Below are 17,853 nucleotides of genomic sequence, written 5' to 3' on the forward strand. Positions count from 1 at the left end.
AACAACCGTCGCACAGAAACGCAACACGTGTCCCCAAAGTTACTTATTTATTAGTATTATAGATATATGAAAACACTATATTTGATTATGTTTATTTGCAGTTAGTTAGACGAATTCAAATATGGAGCTTTAATAAGTTATACTTATACACAATTTACTTATAATTTTAAATTTTAAATAATATAAATTAATTAACAGTTTTTAAAAGTTTTCATATAGATAAATTTTGTTCGAAATGCAAGGGGATTACCTTTTTATCAAGTAAAAATATATATTAAAAAAAGAGAATTTTATAGATAAAATGACGGCGCCGGCGGTGCGTCAAGAAGGTCGTACAGTGGCACCAAAAACCGGTGCAACTACCCTCGACGTAACTCTTACTTGCTGCAAATCCCCCCAAAAGCAACATCCTTTTTTGATTTCAATTTATCAATCCATCAATGGCCACATACAAGCTTGTTGCGATTTTTCGAAACCCTACCAATAACCACGAATTCCTTCTCGTTAAGCAAACTCCGCCTCCCAAATACGACGATCAAGAGTACGACTCCTATGCTGACTCTCATCTCTGGGACTTGCCGTCGGCCAAATTGGTCTCACTATCACCGGAAGTAGATTCCTCGAATCAAATTGTACTGCAAGGCGAAGAAGTATGTCTACCGAAACTCAATTTGAGGAAATTTGATCTTCATTCAGCTCTCGGGGAGGTATTAATTAGTGAGTTTATACTTCTACGCACGGATAATTCGTACAGCAAACTTGTTATATAATCGAATTGTTTAGATACACTCCGGTTTTGTTAAAATACGAAGTCATAAACGAGCTGGTTATGATCTATAAGATAAAACTCATTTTGAAATTGAATTGTTCAGAAATACATCTTCTCTTTCAAAAACCAGTACAAATGAAAAGGGGCGATGAATGGTAACAAATTTCATATAATCTTTGTATTCAGAAGGCACTAGGATCATCAAGTACCAATGCTTAGGTATTTTGGACTGAGGTAGTGTTATTAAATGGTTACCCTTAATGGTGAATACCCCCCCCCCCCCCCCCCCCCCCCCCCCCCCCCTTTTCCTGCACATTGATGCATGTAACGCCGCACGTCTTTATATATTGGGTGCCGTTAATTTACATGATAAAACTATTAAATCTTGAATCTGAACTTGAAATTTAGCTTTATTTATCACATATCTTGAAATTACATCAAAGAAAAAAATTACTTAGCGGAAACGTAAACATAGCTTGTATTACAACAAAACTTGCTTTTCAACTAAAACCATATTACTTTATGCAAATCCTCCTTACTTCTTTCCTGAGATACATACATGAGATATATAAGCTATAAGCTTAGTGAGTATTTATGGTTTCATGAATGACAAATTTTCATGATATTTTGTGAATGATAGTTCATTAAAGCTCTTGATCATGCATAAAAATATTCTTTATTATCATGCATAAACATTCATAAAGTACTATTCTTTATCATGCATAAAACATTCTTTTTTGAGATCTTACTTGTCACATGCATGTATACCGTACTTGTCTTGAGGTTTGCTAACCCCCGGGTCCATAAAAGGCTGCCCTATAAGGTCCGTTTGCAAGACGTTCCTTCCTGTAATATCCCGTACGTTGGATATTATGGTTATACATAACATGTAAAAAATTTCATGCCTTGTGTAACACATATGATAACATGTAAATGATTTTTATGTCTTGTGTGTATACTTGTATTAAAACATGTCATCATGCGTATCTTGAATATGTTGCGTATCAATATTTTCATGTAAAAAAACATGTTAACATAACTTGTAATGCATAAAATAGTTTTATATATAGCATGCATGTATCTCATAAATCACATAAGCACTCACCTTGATTTGCCTACTTTTTCCTTTGATTCCTTTCTTCAAGCTTAATTATGTATATATAGAGAGAGATTTCTTATTTTTGGTATGCATAAATAGTGACCCTTAGATCCCTATTTATAGATAAATTCATTGAATTAACTACTTGTTCTTTTTGCTTTCAAGATTGTACTCTTATGAGAGTTTGACACCTCATCAATAAAGATAAGAGAATCTTGACAACTCATCTCTAAGGATAAGAGAATCTATACAAATCATGCTTCTAGTACTCCTTGTCATGCCTTCCTAGATTTGTCTTGTAATCAACAGTCTTGCCAACTCATATTTTTCTAGCCTGAACAACTCATCACTAGCTTGCTTATTCATGCTTACTAGACTTGACAATTCATCACTAGCTTGCTTAGTCATGCTTACTAGACTTGACAATTCTTCACTAGCTTGCTCAGTCATGCTTACTAGACTTGCCAACACATTTTCAGCCTTAACAACTCATCATTAGCTTGTTTAGTCTTATAATTAAGATGTTTTACTAAATGTAACAGCTGCTGGAGTACTTGATTTATTCATAATTATTTGCATTTAAGGCTGAAATATTGAGATTTATCAATAAAGAAATTAGGGTGTTACAATGCACGACCTGAAAATCAAACTATACTTCTTCTTTGGGACGAATGGAGCAACACCAAAAGGTTGAATCTTGTCTCATTTTACCAAAAGGCCACATCTCTGATTTTGGAAGGGTGGGTCTAGTTTTTTTAGATGTTTATCATGGTGTGAAATTCACCAAGTCAAATAATACTGGTAACTTTGCAGATTTTAAGTTTTGAATATTTTGGATAAACGGATTGAGGTTGAGTTGCTGAATAAGCCTTGTACGTATGTATATCACTTCCATACACAAATGTGATTGGTTCCATGATTCAGGATATACTTCTGCAAACAATAGCACACACTCGTCCACACATTCACAAAAGTATAACTTTGCAACACTACTCGGAATTACACATGCTACTGCTACTTCTGCAAGTAAATGATGTTATTGCATATTAAGTTGATATCAAGTCGGTTCTGTGATCGTAGGTTTTGGGACAAGTGGGTTTTGGAACCGTTAGTGTGGCAGAATGGAAGTTTTTGAAGCTTGTGGAGGAACCTAATTTTGGACCAGGATTTCCTATTGAGACTGTGTATATTACTGGGGACCTTGTTCCTAGTGTTGGGACTTTAAAAGGTTAGCATGCGGTAATGTTAATTATTATGGTTTGTATAGTGAATATGGCATTTTATGGATTGACTTTTGCAACTTACATGGATCCACACAGCTGAGAAGACATTTAGCACACATTTTCATTTAAGAAACTAATGTGTGTGTACTTCAATTGAGTTTGGTTCCTACATGTCTTGGAAGATGTATTAAGTCATTGTTTTTTGGTCTATTGAGGGGCGTTTTCAAAAGTCTTCTACAGGCACATGCTGGAGCAAAGGCATGTGCTTATATGAAGTGTATTACGCTCCTGCTTGAAGCAAGAGGGTTCTTTGAAATATCAGCTATATTTACCATCATGCAACAAATTAGAAGACTCAAGATTCAGGAGATAGTTCAACAGACTTATCATTTATCTTGTACTACAAGTTCCTACTAAGAAAAGAGAAAGCAGTGCAGAAAGTTTGAATTGTTCCTCACAGTTCCAAAACATGGTGTGGTCACTAAATTCAAAGTTGTTCATAAAAAATCATAGTCAGTGAACTGCAAAATCAAAGGTAAAAAGAGAAGAACATAAAAGAGGCAGTGAATCAGGAAAATGTTGAAGACCAAAACAAAGGGGAAAGGAAAAAGAAAAAAATATGTGGAATGTAAAGTCTAGCTTGAAAGATAATTTTTTCTAATCGAATGAGGCAATTAAAGTGAACATGAAAGTGACTTACCATTCCCAAGAAAGAAAAAGCCTGCATAAGTGTTAGCCTTGTGCTTGAAAAACACAGAGACATTTCATTGTGTCAATAAATCATGCCTCAATCCTTGGTCCTCTTGTTAACTTTTTACATAGGTTGCTGGCTTGGTGTACTTTTCAATAATTCAAATTCTAGGTTCTTAGTTGCAAGGAAGAAAGAAAGAGATCACTCTAATCGATTTAGTATCCAGAACACTAAAATACACTCTTTGGTACAAGTGATTATAAAAAAGTTCCATTGTTTACTTGTGTATACTACTCAAAATAAGCCCTACAAGTTTGTAAATGTATAGCTAAGCATATTGTAAATGTGAAGACTATGACATTGTAAGTCAATTCACTGTAGATTGCACCATTTCAATTGCAAACAATAACTTTGATTTGAATTTTAGAAGATGACTAGCTTTATTTATTATTGTTAAGGTTTTTATGCTTCTTGTGGGTGTCCCACCTTAGGGTGAAATCTTCTTTTGTCATTTTAACAATTTTTTCCATAGGTGCTTTCTTCCTAAAATACACTGTTAATTTGTCATGGTTACTACTTAATCTGTAAATTAGTCCTCTGAATAACAGTGGAAATGTGGTTCAGACAATTGTCAGTGGAGTTGCAGCGAAAGCTGCTTTAATTTGCTTCTTCAAGTAAATCCAGGTGGTGATCGTCTTGGGCCTTTAGTCGTTGATGGTCTACTTAAAGGCTCGACTAAATCCGAATCATTGAGATTGCCTCCAACCTTGTCTTGCCAGGTTTGTAGACTTCTATCAAGTGTTGCTTTTGTAGAATGCTATGCTGTTAAAATCGCGATATATCGTCGATATATTGGCGATATATCGGATATCGCTCCAAAAAAAAAAATCGGAACTCAAATATCGGTCAAAATATCGGGAACGATATTATCGGCGATATTTTCCGATATTTAGCGATTTTTAGCGATATTTTCCGATATTTAGCGATTTTTAGCGATATTTTCCGATTTTTAGCGATTTTTAGCGATATTTAGCGATTTTTTGGGCTGATAACTTAAATTAGGTATGAATCTTTCCACAACGTCTTCTTCTTCTTCACGTTCAACTTCAGTCTCGACTTCTTCACGTTCAACTTCAGTCTCGACTTTTTCTTCCCAAATCACACTTCGACTTCAACTTCAGTCTTCAGACTTCGACTTCGACTTCAAGTCTCGACTTCTTCTTCACACTTCAGTCTCGACTTCTTCAGTCTTCAGTCTTCAGTCTCGACTTCTTCAGTCTTCAGTCTTCAGTCTCGACTTTTCTTCACACTTCGACTTCAACTTCAGTCTTCAGACTTCTAAACTCTAATTAATGCATATTATATATATAATTCTAAGAAATATTATGTTAACCGCTATTTCCGATATATCACCGATATATCACCGATATAACCGATATATCGAATATTGGTCCTGACTGATATTTCGTATTCTGACCGATATAACAGCATAGGTAGAATGTGAAAAACCCTTCTATGGAAATCAAGGAAGGATAAGTTGGCTTGAGGAAGTAGTTTAGTCCTAATCCATGATAGAGAACATAGGTGTCTCCAACAACGAATCATATTGGCAAATTATAATCAGCAGTATGCATTTATTTATTTGGTTTTTGGATGTTAGTAGAATGTCCGCTTTTAATGCTATTGAAAAAATGTGACTGTTGGTTCATATTTACATCTTACAGGCACTTGCAATTCTGTACCCATATTCAGGAAATGGGTTTGTTGGCCATATGATATCATATTATGTAACTGTGGCATATGCTTTTCTTTTAGGAGTACCCGCCTGGTGTAAACATCATACCTATGGGAAGCAGAACACAAAAACCTTATCATACAACAAATATGATTGTATTTGCACCCAGGAACAATCATGTCGAATACGGAAGTAATCCTTTTGTTGCTCAGGGAGATGCAATGATAGTAGATCCAGGATGCCGATCTGAGTTCAATGAAGAGGTACAGATATAATTTCATGCATCGAATTATGCTTTTAGTTCTTTAAATACTGAGTAATTTCATTTGGAAACCAAGTTAATCATCTTTCATGCGTCAAATTATTTCCATGCTGTATTCACAATGTCATCATTTACTGTACCCATCATTGTTCTTTTTTCATCTATTATGATCTTCCTTGGTAACTTATGTGCTGTTTAATTGGTGACATCCAGCTTGCAGAAATTGTTGCTGCTTTACCGCGAAAGTTAATTGTCTTTGTCACTCATCATCATCGTGATCATGTTGATGGTAAGCAATAACAGAAAGAAATACAACTGAATTACTTTTTCATGGGGAAATTGATGGGTGAAAATGTTACTTATTCTGTGAGGATGAAGTCAAACAAGGGACTGTAAATAGTCCCCTGCCATTGATGCAATAATTGAAAGAAGTCTTCAAAGAACTTTTCTTGAATGCTGAAAGGATTATTCTGATTACAGAGCACCTGAGTGTTTATTATAGTCATCAATGAGTAGCCAAGTAAGTTGAATGTACAGAAAAGAAGAAATTAGACTGCAAAGTTGAAACAGTGAGAGCTGGGCACCGCTCACAATATGTGAAAAGTTCAGAGAATATCTTAAGTCAGAGTTCCTCCCTTTACACATCTCACTTCACACTGAACCTAATTTTGGCTGCTTTACCATGCCATGAAAGATCTTGTGTTTTAGTATCTTCTTCAATCTTCTTACATAAGAACATTTTTAAAAGACAGATGTATAATTGAAATTTACTGCATGTCCAGAAAGAATGCACTTTTACTTTTCTTGTAACTTGTAGTGCAGCCATGGAGTGTATGCTCAAGTTGAGTAAGTAACCTGAACAAGACTGTATGGAGTAGATTAAGTTGACTTTTAACTGATATGGAAATCCAAAAAACATACCGGCTTGAAGCTTTTTGACTTGTTGACTAACATTTGAAGGCAAGGGTCTTGTTTACTGTCTGAGTGACAAATTTCTTGCCCTTCACAGTTTTTTTGCTATTGTAACTTGTAACATTCGACATGTATAATCATTCAGTAACTTATGCCATTATTCAGTAACTTGTTTTTGCAATTTCGTCAACTTCTTATCCATGTCCATAGGACAGTGTCAGTTGCTGTTCAACTACCAGCCGATGCATATGCACAAGTTTTCATGAACAACCTGATAGCTTTCTGACACGCACCCACCCATTCAATTCATCTATTCGAGAAGAAAGCTCAAGGGAAGTTGGTGAGGCTGGGACCACAAGAGGTGGGAAGTAAAGGAGCAGGTGGATTACAGTAGTTTGCATGACAGAGGAGTTCTGCCATAAGGGTAGTGTAGGAATTTTACATTGTTTTCTGTTATAAAAGCCTGTGAGTGGTGAGGTGAGAAGTATAGAGAAGTTTGACAACACTTTTGTACGGGAGAGCTCTGGCCTCTCAAACAGCTAGAAACCCCATCGATTAATTGAAAGCATTCGGCTTCCTTCCTTACATTTCAATTCATCTCCATCTTTCTTCTTCAATTGCTACTGTTTCCTTACACTTTCATCTGTCATTTAAAACATAATTTGCTGCCTTTGATTGTGGCTACTTAATCAATTGATGTTTTTGGATAATCGGTGACCGCGTTACAAAAGCTCTCTTCCTGTTATGGGAATGTTGACTTGCAGTCATAGTCTCCCTCTGTGAAATCCCCTTGAAGTTTTGTTTCTGATGTTTGGTTCACCATTTTTTAGAATTTGTAAGTTATATTGCTTCTGATGCTTTATTTGGTGTTTCTATTCAGGTCTTTCCACTGTACAGAAGAGCAATCCTGATGCTTGCCTTCTGGTCCATGAAAATACAATGGCTCGCATAAGAAAAGGTTAGAACCTTCTATAAGTAATACAGCGGATCACTGTAGTCCTTTTAGATATTGTTGTTTATAACTGTCCTTACTTAAATACATATTGCTTATGCAGTAGTAGTATCTAGAAGTCTGAGCTTCATTAGTTCCATGTGAAGAGAGGAAATGATAAAATAAAACTACCTTAATATGAAAAATGTATATGCATAATCCATCAGGCATATGGTGGTTGGTGAAGGATCCCTTAATCATAATTCATGGTATGCTGTATGAATCTAGTAACAACCTGGCTTGTGTGCACAGAACAGTGAGTGCTATAATTTTTAAGTCGGTCACTGGCCTTCATGCACAAATGAATAACTGTGAATGGAGCTTTTAGCCTGTAAGGATTTAATCAAAACGATCATATGCAAACAATTTGGCCCCATCCGGCAGGTGGCAATACGTTGGAGTTCAGGGGTTCAAATTCCCTTCCCCCTTGCATTTTTCCAATTGTATGAAAACAGTTTGAAGATTCTGAATCACAGATTTCTATTAAATCCCAAAGTTCAAAAGGGTACATGAAAAGGCTCAATGAGAAATATAACTGCATCTCAAAAGAAGTGTTTGATCCTAGGTTTGTCTCTACTCACATCCTTAGAAATCACCTTTGCTGATCAAAAAAGGGGTGTGGAGTGAGAAACAACTTTCACACAAACTAAGAACGAAAAAAAAGTTATCTCGGTTTATTTGTAATAGCGAAAAACACATTTATTTTGTCAACTGACTAAACTTTTATTTACCATTTGTCAGATCTTGTTTTAATTTCTGGTTTATGGCACGCAGGAGATTGGTCTCTTGGTTATACCAAAGTTTCTGGAACGGAAGAGATCTGCATTGGTGGGGAGAGATTGAGGATCATTTTTGCTCCAGTAATTACCGCTTAAAATATGTGTGTTTGATAAATTTGATCTTACTGTTCTGGTACATCATTTTCCTGTGACAGATAATAACCATGATGCACCTAAATAAGAGTCCAACTATACCAGGGGAGTGGGTATAGGAAAGAAAGATAGTGCTGTGCCTTATTAATTACCTGGAAAACCATATTTTCTCTCGCATGCATCCCCATGTGCAATATTGGCTCAAATGATTTATGGGTGATGTGAAATTGCATTAGAGGCTTAAAAGTTTAGAATCTATTTGGATTCCTCTAAAATTTTACATGATGTGGGATATCTGTACCAGCGTTCTCATTTGTTACACATGAAAAAATTACGTTCAAGGCTAAATAATAAAAAGCACTAATTGGCTACAGATTGAGTTTACATTCAGAATGGAGTATAATCATTATCACATTTGTACTAGGTTTACACAGGCCACAAAATTGTTCCACTGTCAACCAAACAAGTCCTTGCTAATAAGAGTAGCATATAACAGGAGGAACCATGAGAGAATGCCTATTTAGTAGTCCATTTATGGTATGCTTGAGAAGATGTCAATCATTTGTCTTTAACTGACCCAGTGGCACCTAAGTAAAATATCCCACTCAATTGATAATCATGTGAGGTTTTTAAAAGTAACTAAAAGGAAGATCTATTGGTCACCCTTTGCTGACTTTGCTTTTGGCTAGAGTGTTGAATCCATCTTGGGGGCTGGGGCTAAAAAATAGAAAAATAGAAAATGTATCACTTTTTGACCTTAACCACAACTCAATTGTGTAATGATTGCACATATTCGGGCACTGTGCTCTGGAAGTGTAAATTATGAAGGCAAAGCTAAACGCAACAACTTGTGGTGCTGTTTTTGGCACCATCATCAACAAATCACGTGATCTACTGAAAATGGGGTATGAAAATGGTGAATCTTGCATTTTCTGTGTCACCATGTTTAGTTTTCAGTTTGGTTCTACTCAAGCTGTAAAAAACAATCTTTTGAAACTAGTAAGATGAATGGACAAGTCAATGATTTCATTCATGAAAGAATACCATGATTAGAGTAGCAAATCTTTGGAGGTCTCGATTTGATATCTTGCTATGCTATGGATGTCAAATATCTGAAGTAAATTTTGGCATGCTAGTTGTTGCAAAAAACTAGTGCCCCTAAGATTTCTTGATCCCTTTTGCAAACCCTGTGATCTCAAAAAGGTTAGTGAACGGAAGATGAGTGAGACTAAAGTATATGGTTTCTTCAAACTTTTAGAGGAAAAAAAGATTTTTTTCTTCTTCTAAAATATGCCGTTGAAATTGTTTGCACTAAGATGCTTGGATTTTGTTTTTCCTGAAACATGAAATTCCCAAGAGTTTGACTTTAGTGGATTTATTTTTCTGTGAAATTTGGTTCGACAATCAAGATGGATGCTGATGGCGGTGTGGTTGTTATAGCTTGCCTATGCGTAGATAAAAGCAAACATGTCTTAAATATTTGGTTTCCTGCCATAGATACAAGTATCAGTATAAGTTTAGGTTCTTCTTGATTATTTAGTTCATTTACTCCATGTTCTGTTTCAGTTTATTAATACATGTTTTAGAACTTAAAAAGTTAGATTTAAGATATGTTGCACAAATTTAAAATTTGATAACACAGGGGCATACAGATGGACATCTAGCATTGCTGCATGTTAGCACTAATTCCTTGATTGTTGGAGATCATTGTGTGGGGTAAGATGCTGCAACTTGATATCCTATTTTTTATAAGATCCAACTTTCGGTAAAGGAATCATATACCAGATTAGTAGTGCATTCCAATCTGATCTCCTTTATTGTTATTATTTTCTGTGATATGGGACTAATGGCCTTTTAAATGTGGTTGATGCCTACTCAAGTCATTTTTCTTCTTATTTTTATTTGGCATGCCATGGGCGAGCCTAGTAAGGTTACTAATCCACTAAAATGCCATTGATTTGTGTGATAGAACAATCTCTCGCAAAAATGCAAGGGAAAGTATGTGTACAAAGAATTTCCTCACAAAGCCGAGGAGCTTTCTGGCACCATTGTCACCTTTTTAGTTTTGTAATGCTCGTCACCATGCCATTATTTTTGTGTACCCTTTTTGTTCCCTTTCTCCCAATCCTAAGCTCTCATACTTGTATACAGTTTATATAACCTTTCGTAGTACAGTGGCTTAAAAGTATAAGAATTTAATATTCAAACTAGTATTGCTATCCATCATGTTTGTGTCATTAGTTTCACTGACATTCACACATCTGTGTTTCTTCAGACAAGGAAGTGCTATCTTGGATATCAATGCTGGTGGTAATATGAGTGTAAGTGTACATTTTACTTTATATATTGTTCTTGCAAATAAAATATTGTCTTGTATTTAGTACGACAATATATTGCTCTTGATCCAAAATACATTGTTCTCAGAGTAATAGCTACATTTACAGCAAGTTCTGATCACATCGTTCTTCTCTTATTTTCCTTTTCCTTTCCTTCTCTTTTTTTATCTCTCTTTTGCTCAAACAAACATGTTAATATGAGACCTGAACGGATGGCCTCAAGGATTTGGAGGTTGGCCAAAGGCCATTTGATGCTATTGTTCTTCGTTGGTTTAGTGAGAAATGAGTGAAATCCTAAACAGTTATAGGTTGCTCTTTGTGGTCGTAAATATGCTATTTACACCACAGGAGTGAAAATGCATATAAAACTTTAATATCATGAAGGCATCCTCTGCTGCGAGTATTATGGTTTTAAAAAGTCGTGCATAATTGTGCAACTTAACCTAATGTTGTGTCTTTGTTGCATCAAAATGATAGGTAGTTGCAGTTTAAGCGACTCGTCTGTATATAATCTCTTAAAATATAGTGAGTTGTGATTGTTAAATATAGCAAAGTTTGGTTTACCTTTCTATAGAGTAGTGTTGGTATTTCCCTTTATAGGTTTCTTGATCTTATATATATTGTAATCTTCTTTAAAAGAAATCACATAACAATTGCCAGATTTGAGTGGTAACATGGTATCAGAGCTGATGGAATGCTACATGTCGCCAGAACCCTAGATGCCATCGCCGGAACCCTAGCCGCTGCCGCCGGAACTCGCCTAAACCCTAGCCGCTGTCATAGCCGTTGCCTGAAACAGCTTCCCCCGTTGGCCTTCTTGTCCACGTCGAGATCCACATCTCCAGACCTGCCGCCGTCGCCGGCGCTGCCGTTCTGAAGGCTGATACTAGGTGTTTGAGCAATTTCTCACTAGGCTGTTGTGGTGTGGCTGCTGGGATAACACCTGGAGAAGGAAGACCCCCCTTTGGTTCCTTTTTTTTCCCTTTCTCATTTGTTTTTCCAGAACTTGAACAAGCCAGTGAGAAGGTTCCAGCCTTTTTATACATCTAAGAGAACCAACGTCGTGAGGGAACTAATTCCAACCTTTCTTTTTATATATAACAAGCTCACTAATGGCACCTACAGAAAAAACTCAGGGTGCGACCTCTAGTGACTTCTCCATTCCGGGTATAATCAATTTTTCTGCCGTGTTAAAGATTCCGGTTAAACTTAACTCTACAAATTGGGAGTATGTTTGTCCAAACTGGTTTTGAAAGTTTGGACAAAGATGATTATTTAAGTTACGACCCTCCGAACCCAAAAACCGGGGAATGGAAACTGAATGATAGTGGTATCCGAATGGCTCTATGGAATGCAATGGAACCACAAGTCCTAAGTATTGCTCATAATTATCGTACCACAAAGAAGATGTGGATCCACTTGGAGTCTTCCTTCTCAGCCAAAGAATCTTTGTCTCATACTTATTCCGTGTTCGGTTCTTATTTCAGATGCGAACAAGGCGACTCCGATCTCACTGAGTACTATAGTAGACTATCAAAGCTATCAGAAGAGCTCCAAGTTCTTTTCCCAGTCAATCCTGATGTTAAAGTTCAGGAGGAGCGGGTAGCAAAAATGGATGTGATGACATTCATTTCGGGATTGTCTGCCAAATATTCCAGTGCTCGTCCTCTACTACTGAGTCACTCAATATCTCAATCATTGGCATCAACTTATCATCTTGCCCGAGAAATGTATTCAGGTCATGCTCCATCACAGCCATCCAGGACTGATGTATCCACTTTTGCCTCTTCAAGGGTTTAACAAGAAGATCCAATGCTTTTATTGTAAGGAGTTTGGGCACACCTAGTATAACTGCCCAAATCGTCCTACTTCTGGTCCCGGATCTCAATCGCCACCTCGTCCTTTTCGAGCCCAGATAGCATCTACAGATTATACCACCCCCACTAGCACTTTCCATGATGAAGATGTCTCTCAATTCCAGCATGATCCTTCTAGCCAGGTTTCACCTACTCCTCGTGCTAGTACAACACAGTCAGGTATACCTTCTGCCTATTTTTCAACATGTTCACCATCATGGATTATTGATTCAGGAGCCACATATCATATGACTGGGAACAAAAACCTTATATCCAATCTCAATACTGATATACCCCAGACTCCGGTTCGACTTGCTAATGGATCCTCGTGCCAAATTATAGGCATAGGATTTGCTAGCAACTTGTCAAACCTAAACCTATCATCGTGTGCCTATACACCCCAACAGAATGACATTGCTGAAAGAAAGAACCACCATTTGTTGGATGTAGCTTGCACTATGATGATTCATTATAATGTTCCACAAAGTTTTTGGGGCGATGCGGTTTTTACAGCTAATTATCAAATTAACGGTATGCCCTCTTTAGTCCTTAAAGGAAAGGTACCTTTCTCCATCCTATTTTCAAAAGGCACTTCGTTTCCTCTAGCTCCTAAAATCTTTGGTTGTGTTTGTTATGTTCATGATCATCGTCCGGGACATAACAAACTTGTTGCACGTGCTATCAAGTGTGCGTTTCTTGGGTATTCCTTTGTTCAAAAAGGCTATCGTTGTTATAGTCCTACCTTGCGTAGGTATTTTATCTCTGCTGATATCACATTCAATGAATCGAGTCCCTTCTATGGTAAACCTATCACCAACACTTCCGAGTCAACAAATCTTTTTTCTGATCCTTCTGATTCTTTTGATCCTAGCGTCTTATAGCCTTCAGTGGTGATACCAAATCTCGTTATTCCAACAGTTCATACTGATACTCGTTTCACAAATGTATATGTTCGACAGAGCCAACGACGAGTGTCTGAGACCCACAAGTGCCTACATGTGCATGATGTTTCTGGTACGTCTCCCGTTCCACCACCTGATACACACTTATCATCGGCCACTGATATTTCCTTCGACCCAGTCAATGATACACCCCTACCACTACGTACTGAGCCTTATGATCCGCCTGATGCTCATCTCCCTGATATTCCCATTGCCTTCCAAAAAGGCACATGGACTCGCACTCAATATCCCGTTCATGATTACCTTGCCTACTCTCACCTTTCTTCAGAGTCATGTGCCTACAACACAGCCATTGATAGCCATTGTTCCCAGAAATATGACCAAGGCCCTTAATCACCCAAGATGGTTTAAGGCAATGCAGGAAGAGATGGATGCCTTATAGAAGAATCATACTTGGGACTTGGAACAACTTCCTCGTGGAAAGCATAAAGTAGGTTGTAAGTAGGTTTTCACAGTGAAAGTTAATCCTGATGGTTCACTGCATTGTTTGAAAGCCCGATTAGTTGCAAAGGGTTATTCTCAAGCCCATGGGGTTGATTATGACGAGACATTTTCCCCGGTAGCTAAAATGCCGTCAGTTCGCATTTGTATCGCTCTCGTTGCGATCAATCATTGGTCCACTTCATCAGTTGGATGTCAAGAACGCATTTCTTAATGACATTCTTGAGGAGGAGGTGTACATGGAACAACCACGCGGCTTTGTTATTGAGGAGGAGGTTACAAAAGTCTGCCGATTGCGACGTTCATTGTATGGTCTTAAACAATCTCTTAGAGCATGGTTTGGTGATTTTCAGATGTTCTCCAGGAATTTGGTATGACCCGCAGTTCCCAGGATTATTCTCTGTTTTTTAGACACCATGAAGATCGACGTATCATACTGGTAGTCTATGTAGATGACATTATCATTACCGAAGATGATAGCATCGGAATTTTAGAACTAAAAGAATTTCTACAAACTCAATTTCAAGTTACTGATCTTGGACGGCTTCATTACTTCCTTGGGATAGAAGTATCTCGATCTTCATAAGGGATTCTTCTGTCTCAACGGAAATATGTTGTTGATATGCTTACTGAATGTGGTCTGTTGGGATGTAAACCAGACCGATGCTCGCTACAGAGAAGCTTCTTCCGGATGATGAAGTCCTATGAAGGATCTAGAGAGATACAGGAGATTGGTTGGAAAATTGAACTATTTGACAGTTACTCGACCAGATTTTGATCAAGGCCATTGTCGAGTGGGTGCTTTTATTGAAGAAGGAGATGGTAGAATATCTGGTTTCTCGGATGTAGATTGGGCTGGATGTCCCATTTCCTTGAGATCAACTACTGGGTACTGTGTATTCATAGGAGGAAATCTAGTTTCTTGTAAAAGCAAGAAACAACATATTGTCTCCCAATCAAGTGCCGAATCAGAATACAGAGCAATGGTAGATGTGTCATGTGAAATGACGTGGGTAAGGAGACTCCTAAGGGAGTTTGGAGTGATGACAAAGGGCTTGATGAGATTGTATTGTGATAACCAGTCAGCCATTTACATAGCCAAGAATCAAGTATTCCATGAGAGGACCAAACACATTGAAGTTGATTGTCATCTCATTAGAGACCATGTAACCGGTACACATCAAGATTTAACACCAGCTTGCAGACATTCTCATGAAACCATTGCCGAAAACTCAAATAGACTTTATTTGTAACAAGTTGGGCATGATTAACATTTTCGCTCCAACTTGAGGAGGAGTGTTGAATATAAAAAAGTTCGGTTTATCTTTCTATAGAGTAGTGTTAGTATTTCCCTGTTTAGGTTTCTTGATCTTATATAGTGTAATCTCTTTTAGAAAGAAATCACACAACAATTACCAGATTTGAGTGATAACGGTGATAACATCATTTATTCTTGTTTATGGCAATTGTTTCCCCAATAATGTATGTGACATCCATCTTAACATGTTGACCTACTTTTGTCTAATTTCCATCAGTTTCTAGATGGGAAGGGATACACGTGTAGTAGAACATTATACGTGTTACCAAAAAACGAGTTATTATTGCAGGTGTTATTACTACGCTAGTTCTCAATGTATTCAAGCCTTGAATTCTTTTGCAGGATTACTTCCAAACAACTTACAAATTTATGGACCTTTCACCGAATGTTTTGATCTCCATGCATGGGAGGGTTAATCTGTGGCCCAAACACATGCTTTGTGGGTATCTCAAGTATGAAACTCAACTCCATTATGTAATACGTCTTTCATAACAGTACCATGGGTAAATTGGTAATTCTAGATCGGAAGTTTTTCCAAAAAGAGATATTTTGCAATTGTCTCTGGACCTCCCAAAATAGATATTGTAGCATTTTTCTTGGAATGACAGTAGTTGCTAAAAGGTGATACAGGATAGAATTATTAAAAACGTATGTCATCTTCACTCGGAAGCATACTTTACCTGATGCCAGAATCGATTCAAATCTTTAAGTAATCTTTTTACTTCAGGAACCGCAGAAATAGAGAACATACTATCTTGAAAGCCATAGAAGCAGGTTCCAATACTTTGTTCGACATCGTTGCATATACATATGCTGATGTTGACCGCAGTCTTTGGGTTCTTGCTGCATCTAATGTGAGGCTCCATGTTGACCATCTTGCCCATCAGAAGAAGTTGCCGAAGGTAAACATTAATCACTTCCTCTGGTACTTCATTATCCTTAATATTTGCTAAACATAGATGCATCCACATTGATCCATTCATAATTGTACATGAGCTTCAATGACACATGTCCTTTTCCGTATCTATACTATCTTAACCAGTAATTAGGTGACACTTCTAAATTCCAAGAGTACATCTATGAATCATTCGTTACAATCCAATAATGTATCAAGAGTTATAATCTGTTGGTAATTTTTGGCTGAAAACATGTCCCACGCAGGTGGAGCAACAAAAGGTTATATAGTTAAGGAGTCCATGATATAAGTGCATAAAAGTTACAACTGAAGCTTGTTGGAACGTTGTATTAAGCTCTGTAAATTGATTTGGGATTGTGCAGGATTTCTCTTTAGAAAACTTCAGCAGGAGTTGTTCTCAATTTACTGTCGAAGGGGGTAAATTATAAACCAATGCAATGACAGCTGCTCACTCACTTCCCCCTCTTACCTTAGGTTATACTTTTAACATTCCAACCTAGATGTTTTACAGTTTTACAGTCTACTTTTACTGGTAATCTGGATACTGCTAGGCCAATGACTGTTTGGTTTTACGGTCTATATTTCGACTTCATTGTTGGTCTTTTATTTAGGATGCTTAATTGAAACGAACTTAAGCAATAGTTTCTACTCCCTCCATCACTAATATTTACTTCTGACCTTTCTTTTATGAAAAAATATTAAGAAATTGATGTTCGGAGTTTTCATGCAGAAATTCTGTGTACGGAAGTTCCAGTTGACTTGCACGGTGCATTTCTTCTCTCGATGGATGTGGGCATACTTCAAAGGTTCCATTGGACAAACCCATTTCAATTTTCAAACTGCTATGCTGCTTGGTGCTGTAACAGCATCTGGTGTGGCTATCTTATATTCAGTCGGAAACACTCTCAGATCTAGATAAAGCTGGAAAAATAAACGTTAACGATAAATATGAACTTAGTCTTCTTAATGAATGAGAGCGGTTGATATCTGACATATTTGATCCAACGGCTTGTAGATCAAACCGAAGAGTATGTCATGCCTGGTTATAAAATAGAAAAAGCAGCCCTTAAAGTGTTCAGTAAGCAAGCATACTTTGGAACTGAAACAAACAGTTTCATAGGCTTTATACATTTTCAGTAAAGTGAACTTGCAACTTTGCTACTAAAACAAATTTCCTAAAGTTTATATTATTCAACTCACTTTACAAAAAACATGTTTTGGTAATTAAGATACGCTTTTACGTACAACTTATTAAAGCTTTATGTTTGAATTCGTGTAAATAACTGCAGATAAACATAATTAAATAGAAGATAAACATCTCATTTTAAAATATAAAAAATCTAAAATATAATTAGGATAATTATCGAGTTCTAACATAATCATTATCTTTATAAAAAAATTTATTGTTAAACCAAAAATAAATTACTTCACTATTTGATCTAAATTAAACTATAATAAAAAAGAAATTAA

At 36.8% G+C, this 17,853-nt stretch overlaps 1 protein-coding gene across 2 annotated transcripts; it reads left to right on the plus strand.

The window, feature by feature from the left end:
* Nucleotides 1-283: 283 nt before the first annotated feature.
* On the plus strand, nt 284-17,372 carry LOC112527254. Of its 2 annotated transcripts, XM_025137760.1 has the most exons (13): nt 284-707; nt 2,949-3,096; nt 4,407-4,561; nt 5,598-5,780; nt 5,993-6,068; nt 7,572-7,649; nt 8,457-8,542; nt 10,197-10,270; nt 10,830-10,875; nt 15,810-15,919; nt 16,195-16,369; nt 16,746-16,857; nt 17,114-17,372. In XM_025137760.1, the coding sequence occupies exons 1-12, from the start codon at nt 441-443 to the stop codon at nt 16,809-16,811; spliced, it is 1,464 nt and encodes a 487-aa protein (XP_024993528.1). In that variant the 5' UTR covers nt 284-440; the 3' UTR covers nt 16,812-16,857; nt 17,114-17,372. The 2 variants fall into 2 exon arrangements, with proteins under 2 accessions (XP_024993528.1, XP_024993527.1); XM_025137759.1 differs by lacking the exon at nt 16,746-16,857.
* The last annotated feature ends 481 nt before the right edge of the window (nt 17,373-17,853 follow it).

This window comes from Cynara cardunculus (genome assembly GCF_001531365.2).
Source record: "Cynara cardunculus var. scolymus isolate 2C chromosome LG 15, CcrdV1, whole genome shotgun sequence".
Lineage (NCBI taxonomy): Eukaryota > Viridiplantae > Streptophyta > Magnoliopsida > Asterales > Asteraceae > Cynara > Cynara cardunculus.